The 26,532-nt window shown below is 38.6% G+C and overlaps 1 protein-coding gene and 1 pseudogene across 1 annotated transcript; both read right to left on the reverse strand.

Annotated features, from left to right (window-relative positions):
• Positions 1-20,886: 20,886 nt before the first annotated feature.
• On the reverse strand, positions 20,887-23,798 carry LOC143631670 (RNA-binding protein Y14-like). Its single transcript, XM_077100358.1, has 4 exons — positions 23,503-23,798; positions 22,288-22,424; positions 21,580-21,725; positions 20,887-21,213 (listed from the first exon to the last, which is right to left on the reverse strand). Exons 1-3 carry the CDS (start codon positions 23,774-23,776, stop codon positions 21,660-21,662), a joined length of 477 nt encoding a protein of 158 aa, XP_076956473.1. The 5' UTR covers positions 23,777-23,798; the 3' UTR covers positions 20,887-21,213; positions 21,580-21,659.
• A 1,006-nt stretch (positions 23,799-24,804) lies between these two features.
• Positions 24,805-25,953, reverse strand: LOC143631671 (glucan endo-1,3-beta-glucosidase, acidic-like; annotated as a pseudogene).
• Positions 25,954-26,532: the final 579 nt, after the last annotated feature.

A 26,532-nucleotide genomic window follows, 5' to 3' on the forward strand; every position in this document is an offset into this window, starting at 1 on the left:
GTGACCAAGCACAAGCGCTTATCTGATCTTAATGCCAAGAACCGAGATCAGGCCTTAGAGTGTGCTGGCCACAAGATGGAACTTGTCCGGGTTAAGGCAGACAAAAAGTGGTTGTTGACAGAAGGGATTCCCAAGGTATGTATTTTTTCTTTGGGTTGTAAATAATCTTAGTGTTTGAAGTTACTTATATATATTTATTCCAACGGGTCATCGCCGATGTCCGGGCGAGTGATGAACTTGGGAACTGTGTTGCTGTCCTCTTGAAAGCTTCTAAGCAGGCTGGCCGCCAGCTAGGCTTTCATGAAGGCTATTAGTTTGGTTCCACTTCCAAGCTTCCTGAATAGTATATCTTGGCTGGCCAGGATATTGCTGCCGTCCTCATCCAGAAGACAAAGGATTTTGACTCTGAAATTTTTTTTGGCAGAGCAGATATCTGAGCTTGCAGATAGGAAAGACAGCATCGAGCAATTAAAAGTCCTTCTTGACCTCGGTGAGGAGGATGAAGAAGATGCTGATGATGCGGAAGACAAGAGTGCGGGACATGATAATGGCGCGCCATAGATAGATTTTGTCTTGTAATTAAACTTTCTTTCATGTAATGCCTTTTGTATTAAATGAAGAAGTTTTTTGTTGTATCCGATACATTTTGTTTTATTTTCATAATATAAGTGTTTGTAGGATCTTCTTTGTATGCCAATAAAGGATTACATGACAATACAAGTCGTAAATGACTTAAATTAAAATTTCCATAAACAAGGCATAAGCCGAATTACAAAAAATGAAAGTACATAGTTTGTGACTATCTAGTTAGGAACGCAGGCCAAAAAAGAAAAACATTCTACATATAACATTTCTTTAGTTGGGCCCCATTCCAAGTTCTAGGGATCTCAGTCCCATCCAACTTTTCTAACTTGTAGGCACCTTTAGATAAAACTTTCTGAATTCTATAAGGTCCTTCCCAAGTTGGGGCCAACTTGCCCGGAGGCTTCATTATTGCGGAAAACAAAGTCTCCCGCATCGAATTCACATCTCTGGACCCGCGAGTTATAATACTTTTGCAACTAGCGTTTGTAATTATGCTCGCAGATTAATACTAATTCTCTCCTCTCCTCAAGGAGGTCCAGGTTTATCCGGAGTTCACGATCATTATCATCGATCAATAGAACTCTGGCGGATGGAATTCCAATCTCAGCCGGAATCATGGCCTCTGTGCCATAGGTAAGACTAAAGAGGGTTTCAGAATTGCTGGAATTCTTTTGGGTGCGGAAGGCCCATAGTACATGGGGTAGTTCGTCAACCCAACCCGTCCGTTTAGTCCCTAACCTTGCTTTGATTCCTTCCTTGATGGTTCGATTGGTTCTCTCAACCTGACCATTTTCTTGCGGGTGAGCTACAGATGTGAAAATTTGAGAAATGTGTAACTCTTTTAACCACTCTTGTAGCCCATTGTCCGCGAACTGAGTTCCGTTATCGCTAACGAGTTCCATTGGAAGGCCAAACCGGCATATTATGAATTCCCACAGGAATTTCTTAACACTTGCTGCTGTTATGGAAGCGACTGGTTTAGCTTCTACCCACTTCGTGAAGTAGTCGATGACTACTATTAGGAATTTGACACGTCCCGAGGCTTCAGGGAAAGGTCCATTATGTCGATAGCCCATTTCTTGAATGGCCAAGCTGAAGTGACTGGAACGAGCTCGTTCTTTGGTCGCAGCGTATTAGGAGCATGACGTTGGCATGAATCACACTTTCTGATTTCGTGCACAGCGTCCAGATGCATTCCCGGCCAATAATATCCGGCATTCATTAATTTTGCTACGACCATGCGTGGGACGGCGTGAAGACCACAGATGCCCTCGTGAACTTCTCTGATTAAGTAGTTCGCGTCCTCGGGATCTACACATCGAAGTAGTGGTCCGAGGAAGGAACGTCGGTATAAAACACCATCATGTATCTGATAGGTCAGGGCTTTGTGTTTTATCTTCCGGGCCGCAGTTTTTCCTTCTGGGAGGACTCCGGATGACAAGTATGCTGTAATGGGTGTCATCCAGGATTCTACTCCCATTTGGATTACTAAAACTTGATGTTGCAGAACAGACGGGCGGTCCAATATTTCGATGCAGATGTCTTTAGCAAAGTGTTCAAAGTTCGTGGAAGCCAATTTGCTAAGAGCATCTGCTGATTTGTTCTCGCTTCTTTTTATGTGAATGACCTTGCATGAAGAGAACTGAAGCATCAAATCTTTTGCCTGTGACACATATGAAGCCATTATGTCATTCTTTGCTTCATATGTCCCGCAATAAACATGGAATCTACGAGGGCTTCCAAATGTTTAACCACAAGCTTTTTGGCTATCCGTAAGCCTACCAGGAAAGCCTCATATTCTGCCTCGTTGTTAGTACTCTTGAAGTCTAACTTTATGTCGTATGTGAATTCGTGGCATTCGGGATTGACTAACTTGAGGCCTGCGCCAGATCCCTCACTGCTTGAAGCCCCATCCGTGAACAAAGACCAAATCTGTCCTAGTTCAGGAGGTGCTTGGGGTTGTTGCTCAATCAAACATTCTTTCTCTTTGTGTTGTGGGACTTCCGTGACGAAGTCCGCTAACACCTGTCCTTTAATTGCTGGCCTAGGTTTATATTCTATCGCATGTTCGCCTAGCTCGATGGCCCACTTTGCCAATCGTCCAGACAATTCTGGCTTGCTGAGGCCATTCTTGAGCTTATATCCGGTCAAAACGTTGATGGGATGGCCCTGGAAGTACCTTCGGAGGCGTCGGGTAGCATAGACCAATGCTAGAACAAGTTTTTCTAACATCGAATATGTTGTCTTCGGGTCTGATAGTGTTCTGCTGACGTAATAAATTGGTGTTTGAACATTTTTTCTATCCGTCGGGAGGACAGCCCCAATAGCAATGTCTGATGCTGACAAGTACATCGTTAAAGGTTCCCCCTCATATGGTGCTGTCAATGTGGGCAATTCCATCAAACATTTGTTAACCTCCGAGAAAGCTTGTTCCGCTTCCGCGGTCCATCTGAATTGTGCTTTCTTGAGGCAATTCCTTAGTGTTGAAACAAAAGGATAGGATTTGGCTGCATGATTCGCCAAAAAGCGATTCAAAGCAACCAAAAGACCATTGAGTGTTTGAACTTCTTTAAGGGAGGAGGGATAAGGCATGTGGGCTACAGCTTGGACTTTATCCGGATTAGCTTTGAAGCCCGCGCCTGTGACAATTACTCCAAGGAATTTTCCTTCCTCCATTCCGAACGAACACTTAGCTGGATTCAGCTTCATGTTGATACTTCTTAGTGTTCCGAACGTTTCTTCGATGTCTCTCAACATTTGGTCTTCCTCAACACTTTTGATCACAAGATCGTTCATATAAACTTCCAAGTTTCGACCAATTTGACTTTTAAACGCTACGTCCATCAACTGTTGATATGTGGCTCCTGCATTCTTTAATCTGAAAGGCATCATCTTGTAGCAAAAAGTGCCTTGATCGGTACGAAAAGCTGTTTTATCCTCATCACCCGTGGCCATGTGGATTTGATGATAGCCTTTGTAAGAATCTAAGAAGCATTTGAATTTGAATGGTGCTACAGCGTCAACCTTGAGATCTATTTCTGGTATTGGATAACAGTCTTTGGGACACGCCTTGTTTAGATCCTTGAAATCTATACACATCCGCCATGTCCCGTTACTTTTAGGAACGATAACCGAATTGGCGACCCAGGTCTGATATTGAGTTGGAAGAATGATTCCAGCCTGTAAGAGGTCCTGAACTTGCTCATTCATAATTAACTGTAATTCAGTGTTATAGGTGTGTATATATATGTATTATCAATAGTAGTTGGTATAATATTAAGATTGAAGATCGAGAGAGTATTTGGACAGCAATTCGATAATTAACTCTCTAAAAAACTTAACCTAAGAGTGAACAGGGTTCACTATAAATAGAAGACAGGTCTGGTTCGCTAACATCCCCTAGCGAACCAGAACCTACTTCGTTACATACAATAAATAAGCGAAACACCCCCTGATTCGTTAACATCTCCTAACGAATCAGGAGGGACTAAGGTTAAGTCTTAGTTCGCTAACATCCCCTAGAGAACTAGACTGTATACATAACGAACTAGATAATACTTAAACAAATTATTACATTAAATATTAAACAAAAACGTTAACGATAATTACAAAGACTCAAGACGCAAAACCGTGCACTAACAGACACCCCCTCGTCTTGAGCTCTTTGTCTTTAAGTTACTTGAAGCGCTTGGACCGCCAGTCTCTGCAACTATGAATTCCATTCTCATAACAGACACGCACAACTCGATGGAATTGCATAGCCAAGTCGTAATCTTCACGGCGATCAATCAAAATTTGCTTCTTGTATAGCACATCATTGTCTGTTTCAGATAAATTAACCAACCACATCGAGTCGATTATCTTGACCAATTCAGTCTCTAGTCCTCGACCAAGAACAATGACGGCCTCGCTTCTACGATTGTCATAGTACCATCGGTTGAAAGAGAGATGCATTTGTTGGGGCATCGTCTTCACCGGAACCTGCTTCAATGTCTTTGGCGGTTTAATCTTTAGGAAAAGTTTCTTCCAGCCAGTCCTCGGATCAATCTCGTCAGTACGCTTACGTTTCGGGACTTGAGGCTTAAGGAACTTGAAGCCATTACTAACCTCGAATAGTAAGTGTTGATGAAACCACTCAGCTATTCGGTAACCCCCACGATTGATAAACGGACGTCTCGCGAGGATACGAACATCCCACCGCGGAAAAGTAAGAACATCCATCATCTTTTCGTAATACTGTACACCTTTCTCCCACTTTATTATGCATACTTTAAGCTCAGAATCATACAACCGGGAGACAATATCACCATGTACCTTGGAAACCGTCTTGAAAGAGGTCACTTGATTTGTTTTGACCCATGCAGCAGCAGTGTCTTTCCTTTCTTGATCAACATATCGATACGTACTAATAATTTTACCCACTTTCTGACGTTTGAACCATCTTTCAATATCATCATCAGTTATTTCTGCAAGTGAGTGAACTGTCCGCTTACACTTCAAGATCTTTTCCAGTTCATCCTCGGTTTCTTTAAATGTTTGCTCATCGAATGCTGGAGCACCTTGATCAACATTAGTGTGTTGAAACAAGTCAGGGTACTCATGAGCAGTGACATCTTCCACCTCGATATCCTCATCTTTATAAATAAAATTCGTATTCATCTGAATAGACGGATTATCTTCCAAACCTTCCTCATTCACTACTTCAACATTGGGCTCAGTCTCCAAAGCATTTAATTGATCATCATTCAGCCCAAGCAGTATAGAAATCTGCTCTCGTGTCAGAGACCTGTCGACAAACTCACCTTCCTCTATCTCATCCTTATTCACCATGCTTCTAATCACCCCCGATCCATCCATTAATATTACCGTGTCGGCTTCAATCATCTCTATTGGTTTAGCAGCCGAATAATCATGATACACAATAATCTGTTTCTCTGAATCGTCAACAGAACTCGTACCCGCACCAGACGCAGGGTCTTGAGCTTGTTTAGTCTCACCACCAGCACCAGTCTCATCATCATCAGAAGATCACCCCTATTTGTGTGGTCCGTTCTAGTGACAGCATTTCCACTTTTATTATCACTTCCGGTACTGGCAGGGGCAATTACCATGTTATTAACCGATCGAAACTTTAATACAACCTTTTCTGATCCGCTGGAGGGGGAGACCCCATATTATACCAGCATCTCTTTCGGTTCTTCGGTCATCCAGAGGTGTATATTCCCATTCTGCCTGGATCCGGTATCATAAGTCATATCGTTTCTACTTTTTCGGGAAAACCGGTCTTCGGGTATCTAGGCATGGTTTATGCCATGATCAGTATAGGTGTTCCTGGATCTCTTGTTTGGGCTCATCATATGTTTACTGTGGGCTTAGACGTTGATACCCGTGCCTACTTCACCGCAGCTACCATGATCATAGCTGTCCCCACTGGAATCAAAATCTTTAGTCGGATCGCTACCATGTGGGGGGGTTCGATACAATACAAAACACCCATGTTATTTGCTGTAGGGTCCATCTTTTTGGGGGGGCTCACTGGAATAGTTCCGGCAAATTCTGGGATGGGATTACACCATGATCTTAGATGTATCCTTCTTTCCTTGCTGTTTTCGTGTACTTTTTCTTTATTCAAGTGCCGTTCTTCTTATTTATGGGTTTACTCTGGCTCTCATTTCATAATTTGTAGTTTATGTTTTTTTTACCTTTGGTAGTCACGGGAGACATTCTGCATCCTGTCATAGCCTGGTGTGACGCGGGGAACCCCTCCCCCCGTTTAGTCCACCAGGGCGGCCCCTTCCTCTTCCTCAAGAAGAGACGCCGCCAATCCCGGAGCCTGCCCCCATCATTATCCCACAATTGCCCCAGCCTCTACTTACCGATGAGTATAGGCGCCACATCCTGTACCGAAGGTACTTATTCCTCAATTTGGGGGGGGGGGGGCGACGACCTTTTACGTATGGTCTCCACTGTCTACGCTCAAGCGACAGTGGAACGCTACGTAGAAGCTGCCTTGGTGGATGATGGGTTTCATCCCCAGGCCATACTCAACGAGTACCGAGACATCCGGGGAAAGAGCCCTTCTTGATCTTTTTCTAAGCATCATCTTTGCATGTTAATTGAAGAATCGGATCCTCTTGCTCTTTAATCTTCACCCCCTGAGACTCAACAATCTCACGTAGGGCCTTTGTTTCCTTTTGACAGAAAGAAACATAGCTGACTAGTTTCTTCTGATTCTCCATTAGACGTTCCTGATTTAACCGACCATTATTCATCTGGTTCTCATACAAATAAAGAAGATTTAATAACATTTCTGTCTGACGATGTGGTGGCAAAGCATACAAGGATGGATGAATTGGTTGGATTGGACCTTGAGGCCTTGTAATTCTCATAAATGAGATATCACTAGGAGGAGGAGGCCTCACAGGTATAGTTGAAGGAGTTTGAGCCACAGTATCTGTCGGCAAAGGTAGTTCAGTCAATGCAGACTGAGGTATCATACCCAACTGCTCATGTGGTACCATCGTCGTTGTCAAAGTCATTGCTGGAGTGCTAGTTGTAGTTGGCACGACCGAGCTTTGAGACGTTGGTTGACGAGATGATGGCACACCAATAATTACCCCAGCCCCAGCTGACACACGTCTTTTCTTCGATTGCTCACCAGTTGCTACCGTTTTCCCTTTCCTCTTTCGTTCTTGTTGAGTAGCAATGGTGGCAGCTAAAGCAGCATTTACTGCCTCTTGTTGCTCTTGAAAAGCGGCATCACCATTACCACCGTTTCCACCTTCATTACCCCCATCACCATCATTCCCATCACCACCATCATTTCCATCATCATCGTCGTTCCCGCCTGCTCCTTCCTCACGCTCAGAATCTGAATCATCATGAATCCAACGATCCTTGGAAGGACATACATAATTAGGATCAACAATATGACCAATCATTCGTTTATCCGCTGGCCTTGCCTTTCGATAGATAGCCATTCTACGTACTATGTCGGCTGTCATATGTTCCATATAAAGCTTATCATTCACCAAGGTTTGATCAATTGCTAGATTTGGTATCAAGTCTTGAATAATCGGCTGCAAAAACCGAGGATACATTAAAAACTTCTTCTTCTGGTCCGTCTGCTGAACTTGTTCTACCAAATGATCGAATACAAGTTCAGAGTAGTTGAATGGCTTGTTGAGGATTAAAGCCACAAAGGCTGATTGCAAACTGAGTCGACATTCATCAAAGCCACCCCGACGGCCACTCATACAGTGAATAAGAACATGGAGAAGATATTTGTATGGTGGACACAATCCATTCTTGTTCAGCATAGATTTATGAACGTCTCCACCATAACGTACATGAGTAAACAAACCCCTGACCAATTGCCTATCGAATTCACTCGGGTTATCGTCAGTTCGGCAAATCGAAGCACACGACGAATTACGTCAACATCAATTGTAATTGGAGTGTCATTGATCGTGGCTCGAATATGCTTCTCTTCCTCCACATACACAGCAGTATCCCAAAACTGCCTGACGATACTTAGATATACCATAGGTCGAGCAGTGGTGGCGTAATGTATCGCTGATCGTCTTAGAAAGGCCAACATATCTCCAAATGTAGCTATATCAGCAATTTCTGAGGCAACATAGGCACAGATGTTGTGCTTTTTGACAGATGGTAATAAAATAACATCAGCATGTTGCTCCTGAGGAGGTTGCTCTTGTGGTGGTTGTTCTTGAGGTGGTTGATCTTGTGGAGGTTGTTCTGGTGGTGGTTGTTCGTGTTGCCCTTGATCGGCAATTTGTGGATCTTGATGTACTTGATCAGCCATGTTTACTGTATAAGTATAAAAAAATATGAGAAGATATAAAATGTATTCAATATATGTCAACTTATTTATAAGTGGTGTATTCATTGTCAATCACATAATTTATAAGTGGTGTATTCATTGCCAAACGTAAACACCGAGAGCATGAATACATAATTAACTCAACAAACTATAATCAAATGTTGATTAAAGTCCACCAAGGGTATCGGAATAGCATTCCGATCACATTAAGTCATAAATAATCAAGTTCACCATAACAAATCATAAATCAAATGGTTTTATACACTCGGAAAACCCTTAAACACAAAAGTTCATAATTTAACCATAAATACACAATCATTTTTGACGAAAAACATATCGCCATGTGCATCTATACCTGACAAACCCAAACATATCTTAGAAATATCGAAATGTGAATGTTGAGATTTCAAAGAAAATTTGAATAGGATATCTTTAGGGTGAAGGAAGAAGACGAACAGTGAAGGACTGTTCGTGTTTCTTGTTTTTTTATAACCTTGCACGCAACCAGAGGTACAACGTGTACGAATTAGGCAATTCTTTTGAATTAAAGTTAATGAATTAGCTCATTCGCTAGTCCAGTTCTTTACATTAAGGTAGCGAATCAATACATGATTTGTTACATTCTCGTAGCGAATTAAGACATGATTTGTGGCATGATTCGTTAAATATGTATAACGAAGGGATGATTCGTTACAGAGTGCGGAAGCGAACTAGAAACCAGTTCGCTAAAGAATCACCTAGTTCGTTATCCATAATTAACGACTTAGTGGTAACGAATTAAACACTTTATTTAATTTTAAATTAAATAATTAAATGAATTAAATAAATGAATAAAATAAATAATAATAAATAATTCTGAATTATCGAGAACCTTTTTATCTCAAAAACTGAATACTTTAAAAACGTTTCATTTTTACGAAACATAACTTAAAAATAATATATAAAGAGAGAAAGATAAAATATTTTTGGTATTTTTTAAAGAATGTATGTACAATGAAATATCCGAACATTTAAAAATTGAACAATCTTTTTGTGTTTTTCTATGATTTTAATAAAAACAATACATATTTTTTGTGTTTTTGTTGAGTTTGAGCAGAGAATCATATTGACCAAATTGCCCTTCCATCTCAGTTTTATATTGCAGCGATATTATGACTGGCGTTAAGTCGGTCATTGGTATTGTTGTCCACTTAAATCTAATAACAAATTTTCAAGTGTTTTTGTGATATGATTAATTGGTTCAATTATAGCACAGAATATCAGAAACTATCAGCCTCTAATCTCGGTTCAAGCTTAATTTGATTTTTGCCAAAACAACCCAACTTGACTTAAACCATTATAGTGTTGATCAAAATTTTTGATATCAATTGAGAAATTTTGAGCAATGCATCAATTTTCCTTTACTATGAGTGAGTATGTACGAGTCCATCTGTTGGCTTACATACATTGTATCCCCTAGGGTCCGTTTCTTAATGGTATTAAGACGCACGCAAGGGAGGAACAAATGTATGACTAACAACGGATTTTGATCAAGTCAGTAATTTGGATTTGTACGAGGTACAACAGTGATCAAGTTTAATGACTTTGGGTTTGCTCTAAAAGCGAGTGAAATATTCATGCATATGAATACCCATATGATTAAGCCGCATAAAGACTCCCAGTGTCCAGAATCCTAACGCTTGTTATTTGCTTTATTATATTTTTGGTGATCAACAACTATAAGGCTTGAGTATGTCTGGTTATTACATTTCCGCCATCCTTACCGAGACTTTTGCTAGAGACTAACACCCCTTTCAATTTGGCGTTTCTTTATGTTTATATCACATACTTTACTCTACTTGGTTGTTTTTAAGACCTACCAATGCACCAATGCAATTAAGCACAAAATCTTTTAAGCTTACTTCTTGCTAGACTTGGGGTCAAGATAATCAATGTACTATCATTTTCTTTTTTTGCTTCAAACACTCAAAATTTTGAGGAGCATAAAATAAAATAAAGATAAATTTAATCGCCCCAGTTAACTTAAGTCTATAAATAAATGGCTGTTATATCAATCCAACAGGTGAATAATAGGTCCAAGACATGCAAGCATGCTTCACAAACTTAAATAACCGACATAATTTTCAGCGAGAAAATAATCTAAAAACGCATAACGAACGCCCCAACTATTTTCCATTATCAGGTAAATGGCTAACCTGAACATTTACAAGTAAATATTAGGACCAAACATATACACGTATATGCCCTTCAAGTGTAGATAATTGATATAATTTTCAGCGAACGCATGCAAAAATCTTTTTGATTTTTCTCTATACATACTTTAAAACACAATATTTTTGTCTTTTTCAATTTTCTTATAAACAAAATAAATTTCACAGTCTTTTTGGATTTTCGGATTTTTCTGTACAAACTGAAAAGTACATTCTTTTTGTATTTTCAGATTTTAAAATGTTTTTGGTTTTTCAAGAAACATTTTAAAGGAAAATATTAAAGAAATAACAGTGTTTTTGATTTTTCTGAATTTTCTAATGTTTTTGGATTAAGGTTTTTTTTTTAATGTTTTTGGGTTTTATCTATACAAACGAAAAACACAACTTTTTTGTATTTTCTAGATTTTCACCCCCTAAAACCAAAATAAATTTTAAAAGAAAAATGACATAAAATAAAGATAGTCATCCGTGTTTAAGAATATCAGCGAGGGTCTTCAATCCGTTTAAACCAAGCAAAAATTTAAAACGTGTTTTGTCAAAAGCTTTGGTAAACAAATCGGCTTTCTGAAAGTCAGTATGTACTTTCTCAAGGTCAATCAACTTCTTCTCAAAGCAATCCCGTATAAAGTGATATCGAATTTCGATATGTTTTGTTTTCAAATGTTGTACAAGATTCTTTGTGATAGAAATTGCAGCAGAATTATCAATCAGAATAGGAGTAGTAAGAAACTTCAAACCGTAGTCGCGGAGATGTTGTTGTATCCACAAAACCTGGGAACAGCAACTCGAGGCTGCAACATACTCAGCTTCGGCGGTTGAAATGGAGACCGTTGTCTGCTTCTTACACTGCCAGGAAACAAGCCGGTTTCCTAAAAATTGACATCCTGCAGTCGTTGATTTGAAGTTAATCTTGCAACCTCCATAGTCCGAGTCTGAATAAGAAGTAAGATCAAAAGTATCATCCTTGGGGTACCACAACTCGATGTCTGGATTTCCCCTCAAATACTGAAGAATTCTCTTGACCGCAGCTAGGTGAGTCACTCGTGGACTTGCTTGGTACCTAGCACAAAGACAAACAGCAAATATAATATCAGGGCGAGAAGCCATTAGATACATCAAAGAACCGATCATGGCACGATAGAGGGTAGGATCAACGGTATCCTCCAATTCATCCGGTGATAAATTGTGACCCACTGGGAGAGGAGTAGAAGGGATTTTTCCGGCAGAGATCTTGAATCGGCTCAATACGTCGTTCACATACTTAGTCTGATGAATGAAGATTCCGTTAGCAGACTGGTGAACCTGCAGCCCTAAAAAGAAATTCATCTCTCCCATCGAACTCATCTCGAACTTTGTTTGCATGGACTTCTCGAACTCCTTACACAATGTGTCATTTGTAGACCCAAAAATAATATCATCATCATAAATCTGGACTAGGAGAAGATCATCACCAACAGTTTTATGAAATAAAGTGCAGTCAACTGTCCCACTTTTAAAGCCGTTATCAGTCAGATGGTTGGCAAGCGTGCCATACCAAGCTCTCGGGGCTTGATGTAGACCATACAAGGCCTTGTTTAATCGGTAAACTCGGTCCGGATAATCAGGATCTTCAAAACCATTGAGAAAAGCACCTCTTCGTGTAGTTCACCATTGAGAAAAGCACTCTTAACATCCATTTGATAGACCTTTATATTCTTGTAAGCTGCATATGCCAGGAAGATTCGAATCGGATCTAATCTTGCAACTGGAGCATATACCTCTGTGTAATACCCTCTTGCTAATGAAACCCTTCTTGTTGAACACAAAAGAAATCCAATACAGTGTTTTTGAATTCTGTACCATTATCACTTCGGATTCTCCTCACCTTTTGTTTGTATAGTGATTCGATCTTGGTGATAAGGTTTTGTACCAAAACCAGTGTTTGATCTTTCGAACTCATAAATAACACCCATGAGTATCTCGAATAGTCATCAGTCACCACAAGACAATACCAATCCCAAGAAATACTCGCACGATTCACAGGACCAAACAAATCCATATGAAGTCGTTCTAGAGGAGTATTAATGTAATTCAATAATTTAGAAGGATGTGTCTTCTTCTTCTGCTTCCCCTTTTTACATGCAACGCAGTGATCGGATAATTTAAAATTCTTCAACGAGACACCTTCCACTAAATCGTTAGTCATCAAATAATTCATCTTTCTCACATGTATGTGACCCATTCTACGATGCCATAGAATCGAGTCTTTCTCGGTTGCCTTCGAGACAAAACATGTTTCGATCGATGTGGATATCTTAGAGCACATGTTCAAGACATAAATACCATTCGATCGTGGTGATCGCATGACAACCATGTCCTCGGGAATAACATAACCCGGTTTCAAGATAAGACATTCCTTGTCAGTGAATATCGTTATGTACTTTTTATCACAAATCTGCGATACACTTACTAAGTTATGATCTACTTTATCACAATAATTTACTTTCTCAAACGTGATGTGACCATTTGAAACTTCACCCTCTTGTGTGATCATGCCCCCAGAATTCCCAGCAAATGCCACATAACCCCCTTGAATATTCCTCACGTTGGTTAATGGGTCGAGATTCCCAGTGATATGACGAGAACATCCACTATCCATTATCCAGTTTTCACCAGACACAGTCCTGGATGTACCCTACACACAAAATAAAGATGATTAGTTCAAAAAGGCAGCCCAGACCTCAGTCTTGGGCACCTTTTGGTTTTCCTCTTGATCATTAACTTTAACAGAGTTCATATGTTGTTCAGCCACTTGTGAATAAGTTATTGGCTTCCTAGACTTTCGTCTTAAGTAAGCTGCTTGAACAATGTTTGAATTCGTGTTCCTACAAATTGGCTCATGCGGAACAAACTTTGGTTTAACCTGACCATGTGTCTCATTAACATGAATAACCTTCCGTGGATTCACATTAGAGAACATAATATGAGTGTCATCAGCATACGACGCAGGTCGTTTCAAAATCTCCTTTACCAGTGGAATTGGTTTAGAGTTGTCCTTGATAAAAGGATGAAGATTCTGATAGCTCTTCTGATTACAATCCTTCACAACATGACTAAGTTGACCACAAAGAAAACAGCTTCGCATGTCTACACGATGTTGTTGTGAAGTAGTTGGAATGAATGATGCAGAAGTTTGATGATGACTCACATTCTTGGTCATGCTCTTAGCAAACTCATCAGTTAATTCAGATTTCTTTTTCAAGTAAAAATCCAAATTAGAACAATTTGAAAAACTTTTCAATGTGTCTGTCCCAGTTGACTTCACAAAGTTGATTTTCTTAACTTGTTTTAAAACTTGCTTTGCCTTAGTCAATGGGTCATATTGAACTGATGTTTTCGCTTTAGCATATCGACGTTCAAGATCTTGAATTTTTGACGTTTCATTGATAAAGACACTCTCAATAAGTTCAGGTTTAATGATACTTATTGGAATATCTTTTTCTGTGAACATCATGTCCATCCCTTTTAATTTAAAAACTCTAACAGGTGAAGGCTTAGAACTAGTAGGAGGATTAACAAATCGCATTAAGTCCTCATCAGAAATCTTTGGTTTATCTGACTTCTTTGCCTTTAGTGGTTTAGTTTTTACCGGTTCTTCCTTTTTCATGTGAGACTTGAATGAACCATACACAGCTTCCTCAAATTCTTGAGGTTCGCAAAGAATATGATTAGAACTTGGGATGTTCTTATTCTTGTGTATGATCTCAGGTTCAAACACGTCCTCGATAATCACTTTGTCATCATTCTCAACAAAGACCTTTTTACTTTGAACATGAGGTTTTTGAGGAGCAACCTGGATCTTAACAGTTTCTGTTTTAACTGGTTTTACTGTGTTAACTGGTTTAGGTTTTTCAGAAGTCACAGTTTCTTTCTCAATCAAATCCTCTTCTTTTCTAGCAAAAGGATTAACTTTGTAATCATTGTGAAATGGTGGCGGAATTTCAACAAAACCAATACCTTTTTTTGAGTCCGTTTGTTTACCAGATACTTCAATAATTTCATTCAACAGAAAAGAAGAATTTCTAAACTTTCCCAGTTTGTTCTTCAACTCAAGAACCTCATTCTCAAGCTCGGTTATCTTTGAACGATGTTTCAGAATTTCTTGAAACTTTTGGTCATTAATCGTCATTTTCACAGATAACTCAGCTTTGAGATCGTGGTTACTTGTCGACAATGCTTCAATCTTTTCTCGAGATCTCATTTGAGATTCAAGAGATTGTCGATAAGTATCCTTTAGAGAAGCAATTTCTCTTACCAGATTATCATTTTGACTTTTCAAAGCTTCTAACTTAGGTTTGTTAGATTCACAATCAACACATGATACTTTAACAGATGAAATAGCAGAGATATAATAACTAACCTCATTGATTTTGGCCATGCAAGCAAATACTGTTGGAGACTTGTCGCAAAAGTCGTCAGAATCAGATCCAGAATCATTATCAGAAGACATCTCACTCCCACTTGTATCTTGACAATCTTTGTGTAACCCGAACATAGCCAAATTTGCTTGATCATCATTACATAGTAATCGTTGTGACCAATCATTACCATCTACTAACATTGTTTGTGTTATAGAAGTGGATGGTTTCTTTTCAGCATCACTACCTCGTGGAGTAGAAGAATTTTGATGTTGACTACGAGAACCAGTGTATTCTTTCTTTGGTTTGTCACATTCCTTTGCGAAATGCTCAAATTCTTGACAATTATAGCATTTTACTTTCAATTTGTCAAAGCCCAATTTCTTGTTTAAAGCTGGAAGATCTTTACCAGTTCTCTGCATGAATCTTTTAACCTTATGGACAATCATAGCCATGTTCCACTTTAAATCCATGATTTCCAAATCATTAGGATCTATCTGATCATAGTCCTCATCAGTTAAATCACTTGTGGCAATTTTACTACTCACCAAGTTTTCATATGAAGACATGAAAGCTGTCAGAAAAGCAAAGTTTTGCTCAGCTTCCTTCATATTAACACTAGGTGGTGAAGCAAATGGATTAGTAGTAGTTGAACTTCCAGAACCACCAGACAATCCAGAATTACCAGCAGAATAGAAACAAACTTTTGGATCATTGAACATAGTTGATTCTTTTTCACTTGCAGCTTGGGTAAGAAAAGCATTGATTGGAGAAATTGATGAACTAAGAGGCATACTTCCACCATAGAAAGCTGGATCTTGATTTTCCTTGGAAGATTTTTGACACTTAAGATCATATTCTCTAGCTTCGATCTTTTGTAAAAATTCAAGTGCAGTCAAGTCTTCGTTAGGAAGTAATCATTCTCTTTTAAGACCATGAGAAATGTTGAATAAGAACTTGGAAGCACACTCTTAATAGTGTCAATTTTATCTGTTTCAGAAATTTCCAATTTCATCATGTCCATTTCAGCAATTAAAGGAATAAACCTTGTAATCATCTCTTCAACTGTTTCTCCCTTCAACAGATTAAAGTTTCGAAACTGAAATTTGAGCATCACTTTCTTACTCTCAGCTGTGTTCCCCATACTTTTCATACGGAGATGTTGGAATAGAGAAGCACATCTTTTAATATTACCCACTTGATGAAAGAAATTTTCTGGCAATGCCATAGTGAGAGTGGAATAAGCTTTTGTTTCAATCTCCAAAGCTTTCTTCTCTTCTTGAGAATATTGAGAAACAGCTTTAGGAACAAAAACAATGGTATCATCACCAATTAAGGGTTCCTTATAAACTTCATCGAGACAATATGAGCAATCAGGGTGAACAGACCCCAAATGTGCATGGAACCGAGGTTCCCATTTGGCAAAGTCACTAAACTTCATCAATCTTGGACATTTAGAGTGTGAACCTATCTCGGTATCAAGTTGCAACATTTGTTGCATCAACATATTTTGAGACGCCAATGCATACATACCGGCCATTTTTAACAAATTTTAAAGTTCAAAGGTGTAACGAATCAAACAACAAATAAGGTTTAATGAACTGTGAACAGTTGTAGCGAAATGTGTTCAGTAAAGTAACGAATCAAATCTTAACGAAGTGAAGATTGATCAGATAACGAATCAGAATTGAGTTTAGCGAATCAAATGGTTAACGAATCAACTCAAAACCACGAATCAGATGGTCAACAATCAGTCAACGAACTAGTCAATACTAACGAATTGACTAAGTCAATCACGAATTACAGGCTTAGCGAATTACAGATTTCTTGTAACGAATTAGACAACGAACAGACTATAACGAATCAGCTACAGTTGATTTAGCGAATCAACAATAACGAATCAAGTTGTTATAACCGTTTGTAACAAACTTTGATACCTTATGCCACGTGGCAAAAGTTGTTATGACACAAATCCCAATGTGGACACGTATCACACGAATATGTTTATCCAATTAACGAATCAGATGACACGAATTAACAACTAACACGAACTGGCAAACGAATCTCTTGAAAGTTATAACGAATCAGCTAATTTAGATAACGAATCAAAGTGAATAATAACACGAATCACCATGAAGATGATAACGAATCAGATTCATCTTCAAATCTACAAATCTTCAAAGAAGATTTCCATAAATCTGGAAAAATAAAGAACACTAAACCCAGAAACCCAGAATATGTAAATCCGTAGTTCAACCTCAATTCGTACTTAAACCGAAAACAGTTCCAATCCACTCAAAAACCAAACCAAAACTCAATTCCAACTCACAATTCCTTCCAATACCTTAATCAACCTCAAATTCAGTCCAAATCGTCCATAAAACAATCAATTCAACGATAAATTGATTCAAATTCACCCAAAACAGAAAATTAACCAAAACGAAAACTAATTAAACACCAAATCAAGTGTAATTGAGCAACCAACAGCTCTGATACCACTTGTTGGAACCCGGTGTATCAATCTATAACTATAACATATCTCGGATCTGTGTTAATACAATTAATACCTTAATTGATAGATCTAGCTCATAATTAACTGTAATTCAGTGTTATAGGTGTGTGTATATATATATGTATTATCAATAGTAGTTGGTATAATATTAAGATTGAAGATCGAGAGAGTATTTGGACAGCAATTCAATAATTAACTCTCTAAAAAACTTAACCTAAGAGTGAACAGGGTTCACTATAAATAGAAGACAGGTCTGGTTCGCTAACATCCCCTAGCGAACCAGAACCTACTTCGTTACATACAATAAATAAGCGAAACACCCCCTGATTCGTTAACATCTCCTAACGAATCAGGAGGGAATAAGGTTAAGTCTTAGTTCGCTAACATCCCATAGCGAACTAGACTGTATACATAACGAACTAGATAATACTTAAACAAATTATTACATTAAATATTAAACAAAAACGTTAACGATAATTACAAAGACTCAAGACGCAAAACCGTGCACTAACAGGACCTCCCTTGACTTGTGGAAAAATCACTGGTTCGTTTTTCCATTCCTCTTCATCAGATTCTCTTCTCTTTCCTCCCACCTTATGTCCGCCCTGGATCATATGGACGTTCAAGTCCTTGACTTGCTTTTTGGATGGACCCTGGTTGTCCCGTATGGGAGCTTTACTAGTCCCAGACCTTCCATCTTTCACCAGGTGTCCAAGTTTCCCGGACTTCACAGCTATCTCAATTTCACTTTTCAAAGCATTACACTCGTTCGTATTATGACCAATGTCATTTTGATACGAACAATGTTTTTTGGTATCAAGGAACGACCTCCTTGTGAGTGGTTGTGGCTTCCGGAAATTCACGTTTTCCGTGGTGAGAATTTCAGCGGGAGTTTTTGAAAGAGGGGCCCACCTGTTAGGACCCCGAAACGAGGGTCCTCCTTTGTTCTTGTTGCCAATGAGTGATCTTGCATCAAATGGCTTTGATGCCTCCGTATTTGGCTGAAGTTTTGACCAAATTGGTCCTTTTGCCTGTTTATTGGGTGGTGGAGTTTGAAACTCACTTTGGGTTTTTGCTTCGAACTGTTATTTCCTAATATTTATTCAGCGTTGGTAAATAACTTCGCCGCAGTCATAAGATCGTCCCATTCCTTTGGCATTCCATCCCTACCAGTGAGTTTGCGGATCAACTCGTCACACTTAACATTCTTGCGGAGCATGTCTTTGCTGATCCCACCAATGTTCAGACTTTCGTCATTGAACATGGTGATAAAATCTTCTATGGATTCATTATCCCGGCGAATAACATCCAAAATCTCTGACTGGTCACGCATGTGCTTCTTTTGTTGGCTGAACTGTTGTGAGAACTTCTTCACTAAATCATCCCAACTAGAAATTTGACCGTCAGGTAGTTTTTCGAACCATTCCCTTGCTGCCCCTGTCAGTGTCAATGCGAACATGTTACACCAATAGGGGAGCGTCCATCCGCTCACACCACCTACCGCCACAAAGTTATGCAGATGATCAATTGGATCAGTCATGCCATTGTATCTACCCACCGTTGTGGGAATCTTAGCATTGACAGGAAAGGGTGTTGTCGCAATGCTGGCTATGAATTTCGACTTCTCGGCAAAGGCTGCCGGACTGTATGGCTTGGTGAAATCTTCCTCAGCATCGCTGTGATACTCAGTATGGCGGACGACGTCGCGTGGACGACTGCTTCTTGCCCTCGAACTCATCCTGCTATCACCCGTGTAGAAACTATAGTCTCCCGGATGATAAGTTGAGTCATAACTATCATATTCATTAAAGTAAGAAGGCATCCGCATGTCCATGCGAGGACGAGGGCGTAACCTTCGTGGTTCAACAAATTCTTGTTCGGTTTGCTGACTACAGCGAATCTGGCTTCCCCTCACCGTTGGAGGAGGAAAAAGAGATCTCCGAGGAGATTCTTCATAAGTCAGGGTACGAGCGTGGAGATGTGCATTCCACACTCTACGCTCGTAATCCGCTTTCAGGCTCTCTTGTTGGGCATGAAGCCATTCTTCCGGAGACAGTAATCCGCCGGGTCTGGGATTATGTCGGTGGGACCTCGCCATATCAGAATCGCCGGAATCATCTTTCAGATCTAATACTGAACGAGTTTGGCCAGATTAGATCATAATTCGACCAAGGTCACCCAGATTAGATCCTTCTGGAGCCGTCACATGTCCTAAATCGGTAGGACTCGGCCCAGTAGGTGCGGTGACACGTTCAAGGGTACGACCACCTGGTGTTGTCTCGGTGGTTCGTGAACCCGGAGCTGTCACACGTGAAAAAACACTCGAGGCAAGGCCTACAGGTATTTCAGCGTTAGTCACACGTGAAGCAAGTGTAGGAGTTCCCGTCGGCCCCTCAGGAAGTTTACTCATACTTTAAACGAACCGAAAAACCAATGAAAATTTGTGCTGTTCTAACACCAAAACGGATGGCGCCAATGAAGAAACACAGATCCGATCCCCGGGTATGGGTCCTGGATCCAATGAGTCCACATGGTAAAATATGATAACTACTAACACGGTATGAGTACAACTTCCCAAAGTCCAGTGACCGGAAACTGCAAAACAGACACCGTGAGTCTCGTTACAGGAAGGACAAGAGGGGGGGGGGTCTTCCTGTAACCACCCTCCGGCGTGAGAATCAGTAACGTTCGTAAAGGAGAAAGTACTGAAAACTAAGTAGACTAAGTGTAGTCAGAGTATATGTGAGTCAGAATGATTGTGAGTGAATGAATACCTCATATGGTTTGACGAGGTATTTATAGCCGAAGGATTAGGAAGAAGATTGGGCCAGTTGTCCTCTTCTAGAAGGCCTTGATAACTACCTGGACGCGTGTCCTTCTGTGATAGGTTGAGCTATACGTCCCATGTGCATGAGTATAACAACCTGGACACGCGTCACCTTATGATAGGACGGATTGCACCCTGGCCATGTGTACGGTTATAACAACCTAGCCAGGTGTCCTTTGTTCATTGGTAAATAAGTCACGTATTCTTCAAGTAACAATCGTGGACATTCCTCTAGAAGGTAGTTAATTGGTGACAGCTGTCCCGTTGACATTGCCTTTCGGTCATTTTGGCAGGCAAACGTTATGTCCTGCGGATGACTTCTGAGGGTGCTAAGATGCTTCCGCGCGCGGTATGAGGACGCTCTTCCTCTACTGTGATATGCTGATGATCCATATGTCCCGCGGGTGCTATATGAGAGGCTCCTCTATGACCCGCGGGTGGTACTTAAGGGTATTTGGGTCTTTTTGGTACCCTACATCTATAGGTGGGTCACATCAATTTATATCCAAGCCTGTTCATTTTGCCACCTCTAAATAAGTCACGCTCGAGAAGATCGTGTTGATAAATACAACAGCAGAAAACAATACACCAAAAGCATTACATCTCTCGAATAATCTTGTTGCGGATTGTTAGAATATCAACCCCACTTACAAAACAAAGAAAATATGCATTATCTTCACACCATTTGAGAACTAAAACCTTCAAATTCACATCAGATCTAATGATACTAAAGACAAATTAGGAGTTAAACTTTTCAACCTAAAACAAAAGACAAACAAATCCACACAACGTTGCTTCCAAAACACACAGATCAGAATCTCTTCGTCGGACTTCTTGACCTGTGTCCACACATAAATAACTTAATTAAAAAAATTACAAGTCACAAAATATATAAATAAACTTGAAATGTGATTTTGTGGATAAAAAATGTACTTAATGAAAGAAACTCTATAAAAGAAATTAATATTTAATATTCGACCAGTTGATTACATGTAAGACAAGTGGGCATCTATTCAAGTCATAACTACTTGAGTCCAACCACCCATGTGAACCTATTTGTAACCCATTTGACCCGTTCGATTCCGTGCATCATTTGACCATTTCTAACCACAAGACTTAATTATGGCCCAGATTGACCCAGATAGTGACGCAGCATGTTATACGGGCTGTTTGAATGTTGGAAATAATATTAATATTAAACATACCTTCTCCTATTGTTCCTTCTTCTAAATGGACCTCTGCTGAATGCCCAGTCAACATTGACTTTCTGAGTCAGCAGTTCACCTCAATCCATTAAAGCTATAGCTTTCTCTGCTTCCTCATAGTTTTCATATTCAATAAGTGCATACCCCTGTATTATACACATGTCACATCATAAATGGCATAAAATAAATATAAAATATAAATTACATATTCAATCCAGGCCTGAATAATAGATACTTTACATCACAATAGCCTTCAAACATTAATTACAAAATTAAATGTCACCTGCTATGGAATATCACCAATCATAACCAAAATAAATATAATTCGACTGAGAGGGAACTGTGAAAAGCTACTTATCACTTGGAAATCAATAACTGTCTATAAATGTCAAACGAACACACACGAGGGCGTGTTCGTGTTCATTTTCGTTCAGTTAACTATAACCGAAGAACACAGGAATAAACATATAATTGAAAAATGTTTTATGTTCATATTCATTCATCAAAAAATTGAACGAGCATAAACGAGCAAATGAACAAACAAAACGTGTTTATGAACGAACAAATTTATTTCCATGTTCGTCCGTTTGTTAAGTAAAAGAACGTGCAACCAAACAGTTCATGAACATTTGGTTCGTCTACAGGCCTATCTATAATACAAGCATAGCAGTATACAGCAAGAAAATCTAACTAATCAGATCACTTTACCTTCACAAAACCTGTCCGGCGATCAAGATTCAGATGTAAATTCTTGATTTCCCCAAACTCCCCAAATGCATTTTGTAAGTCATCCTCTTGGGCTTCTTCATGTACTCCAGTTACCAGAATAATCCACCCTTCAATTGCTGCAAAAATTCATATATTCCAAAAAACCATCACAAATCACAGAGATAATAACACAAATGTATAAAAAACTAATACATCAAAGCATAAGGTAAAACTATGGGTGCAAGCAAAACCGCTCATGAGCCACTCGAGATCGGCTAGCTATAAGATCGAATCGAGCCGCACTTAAATGAGCTCAAACCTAAAACTATGCTTGCTTAACAAATGAGCTGGAGCCCGACCTTCACTTGTTGAGCTCGAGCAGCCTCGCGTAACCAAACGAGCCTATTACTTATTTAACTTTTATTCAATATATTATATATCCATATATTTATTTATTTAAAATTATGATAAAGTAAGTAAATAAAATAAGTATTACGTTACATATATAAAATAATTGATAAAATATACAAAAAAAAAAGTATAAACATAAGTAAAATAATAAACAAGTCCAGCCTGAACCGAGCTTGAGCTTCCTGGACAAGTCAAGCTCAAGCTTAAAAACTAGCCATTGTGCTTAGACTTTAGAAATGGAGGACAAAAACAAGCCTAGCTCGAGTTCAAGCTTGAAAAATTAACTGAGCTCTAGCTTTAGAAATAGAGCTCGAAACAAGCCAAGCTCGAGCTTGAAAAACTATCCAAGAGCCAAGTATTTATATAAATATATATAAGTAATATACTATACTAAATGTATATCTTTATAAAAGTTATTTATTTACATATATATATATATATATATATAATTATAATAAAAGTAAGTAAACGGTATGTATTATGTTAGATACAAATAAAATCAACATATAAGTAAAATAATTTATAATTAATTAATAAAATAATAAACAGGTTGAGCCTAAGTTGTGCTTGACATTAGAAAATACTCTCGAGCTTTTAGAAATAGAGCTCAAAAAGAACCGATCTCGAGCTCAAAAAACTACTCATGAGTTGAGCTCAAAAAACTACTTACGAGCTGAGCTCGAACCTAGACTCGCTCGTTTACACCCCTAGGGTTACAGCTACTGATGCAAAACACTAACCTAAAACTAAATCAATTAAAACTCAACTGCAAAACGACATTCAAACACAAACAAAACGACTCACATCGTTCCGGACCGGGTCCACCATCGGACCCGAGGGAATCAAAGCGGCCGGCCATACGTCCGTTACGATCAGCATCAGTTTCGTCACGGAATCCACGGCCTTTAGTTTTCTTAACTGAGTCAATTAAACCACCAGTGATTGCAGATTTAAGTTTCGGAATGTGAGATGAAACCCTAGGTGACGTTGCGTCCACGTCAACGGCCGCGTCTTCGTCCATCAGATCGTCGTCATCCGCCTCGAAATCTAGCGTGTCCACGTCACCAGCGGTTGACATTACGGCGGCGATGGGCGGAGGTTTGGTTGGTTGTTCGGAATAGAGTGAGTTTTTTAGTTGGAGTAGGGTTGAGTTTAAGAGTCAGGTTTGGTTAAGTTCGATTAATAGTCCAGTGAATTTTAATGTTATTATTTTGTTGTTTCGGTCGAAAATGGTTTTGAGAGTGACGTTTTAAAATTAGCTATGTAGTTTTGAAGCTGAAAAATGTTGGCTTCAATAAATGGAGGTATATAAAAAATGGAATTGAGGTAGAAAATTTGGTAAACGCAAAAACATGCCTAGGTTGTTTTGTTTAAAGTCGGTTAATCATGTTCACCTAATCATAATCAATCTGTCTTCTTGGTTCGGTTATATTTTTTTGGTTAGGGCTTTGGTTTTCGGTTATGGTTTGGGTTTTTCTCACTTCTATATATGATAACCCAAAACGTGGCAATGATTGTGTCATGTCATAAAACAAACTTGTATAGATGGTTATGTCCCCATCACCATTTTATTTGGTTGCATACAAGACTTTTTATATGCTCATCGCGTGTAAAATAGCTTTGATATGTGTAAAAATTGTCACAAACTTATAAGGTTGCATACCATTCTATGTATGCGTGCATATATGGGTAGTCAGTCGTCCTCCTTTTTACTTATATGTATGTATTTAGTGTGTTAAAAGAATATATTATTTGAAAAATGATATAAGAGTCAAAGTACGATTCAATTTAGACAAAACTTAAATGACGAATTGATGACTATATGTCGACTTGAAACTCAACTCTATAGACTGTAGCATTGCAGACTTGCAACACTACATAAGCATATATAAACTTTTTTGAATGAGACAATTTAATCTACTTTAATATTACATCAATTATGTTAGTATTTGAACCGGACCCAAAAAAGGGATACCACTTTACACAACCTTTAAAGAACGTTTAATACATGAACACAACTATTACGAGAACTATGATAATCAATGTGTGTAACATGTTACAGATTTAAAGAGGTAAACACTATAAATAAAATGTTGACATACACATAAAACACTTTTAATTCAATACATTATTAAAAATTTATTTTTTCCCTTATCAATATCAATAACAACAAATCACATTATTTTCCCAAAAGTTGAGATTTTTTAATTGAAGCTCAAATCATACTTCAAGTTTCTACTATGTCGAAAATCCCAAAATGACTCTCCGTCGCTGCTTCACCATTCTGATTTTTATTATTCTCATCAAACATCGCAAACAAGTATGTCTCGATATCTTTTCCGGGCTTCAATGGTGTACCAGTTGCACCTCTAACATGCTCGATCAAATTCTTATAGTAAATTTCAGCGTTCTCTAAAGTCGTTACCCCTTTCATATCACCTGCCGAAGGCCATCCACTCTCTGACACCACAATATCCAAATTCTCCCCTCCATGTCCAACACGATTTAGAGCTGCATAATGCGAGTCCAACATGGCATCGAAAAGATTGGAATATTGTGAATTTTGATTGGGTTGTGCGGTAAACAATGCAAATGAAGGATTTTTATTAGGAGTAGTGTCACCAAGGTAACCAAAGGGTAGATATTGGCTAGCATTGACGATTTGTTTTCTACTAGAGAACTGATTATTGGCTCAATAAACCCTGGCACTTTATATTCACCATTGCTTGGTGGATCGGTGTTTTTCAAAAGGCCATCGTAGGTTGCGGTCGACACCTTAATTTGGTCAAGGCGCGCGTCTACAAGGGCTTGATGGATATTTTTCATGGCGGAGAGTAGAAAATCCAAGTATCGACTACTTTCTTTTTCTGGATTCGGATCTTGATGGATATTTTTCATGGCGGAGAGTAGAAAATCCAAGTATCGACTACTTTCTTTTTCTGGATTCGGATCAACTTCGTTTCCAACTGCAATGTATGTGAAGTTGACATTCGGGTAATAACGTTCTATATTGTCATTGACCCATGCTTTTGCCTTATTTTGATCTCCAAGAGATTCAAGATCACCGTTAGGAACACCGATAATGAGTTCAATATTGGTTCCACCAAGTGCGTCAAGTGTGGCTTGATTTGGTTCATAGATTCGCATCTTGGATATGCCATTGTTTCGGTAAAGGGTTACCGTCTCTTCTTCATTTGGCAAATTGTTACCGAGACGACCATTGCACACCCCTACACTTGCATCGTTTTGCATAATAATATTATTTAAACGCACATGTATAAACATACACATGATGTTTATTTCAGAATCAATAACATAAGTGGAGAACATGTATAATGTGTGTGTATCTATCGGATGTAAAAATATAATGTAGCGGTTAATTTAACACGTTGAATATGTATTCACTCAAGATGTTTGTTATGTTTACTACCGATATTGAATTTTTTTCGTGTTAAGATAAACAAAATAGTCAAATTAAAGAGATATTATACCTGTCAGCATGAGAAGATTCACAAGTAGACAGAGTAGTAGAAGCTTTGATGCCATAACTTCGGTTTTGTGACTATTTCTTTTGAGATATAAACATATATATAGTGAACAAAGTCCACGAGTCAAATTATTAATATAATAATAATAATAATAATTATTATTATTATTATTATTATTATTATTATTATTTATTTTAGTAGAAGAAAATATTTTATATGTGAAGCAACAATACATATAAATAAGTTATGGGAAACTTCCACAACTAGTTGTAAGTTGTCTTATTGTTCTGACTCAATTTTCTAGTTGAAAAGTATTTTGGCTATATAATTTTTTTTATATAATATT

This window comes from Bidens hawaiensis, unplaced genomic scaffold, assembly GCF_021521415.1.
Source record: "Bidens hawaiensis isolate Kalapana, Puna unplaced genomic scaffold, B.hawaiensis_p1.1 tig00006190_1, whole genome shotgun sequence".
In the NCBI taxonomy this organism is placed as follows: Eukaryota; Viridiplantae; Streptophyta; class Magnoliopsida; order Asterales; family Asteraceae; genus Bidens; species Bidens hawaiensis.

What these genes read in the sequence shown, in the direction of transcription:
- LOC143631670 (XM_077100358.1), bottom strand. Translation starts at nt 23,776, where the DNA reads ATGTCAACCGCTGGTGACGTGGACACGCTAGATTTCGAGGCGGATGAC. An exon ending in TGGACCCGGTCCGGAACGAT is followed by an intron (nt 22,425 to 23,502) that starts GTGAGTCGTTTT and finishes GAATTTTTGCAG; the next exon opens with CAATTGAAGGGTGGATTATT. An exon ending in GCCGGACAGGTTTTGTGAAG is followed by an intron (nt 21,726 to 22,287) that starts GTAAAGTGATCT and finishes TGTATAATACAG; the next exon opens with GGGTATGCACTTATTGAATA.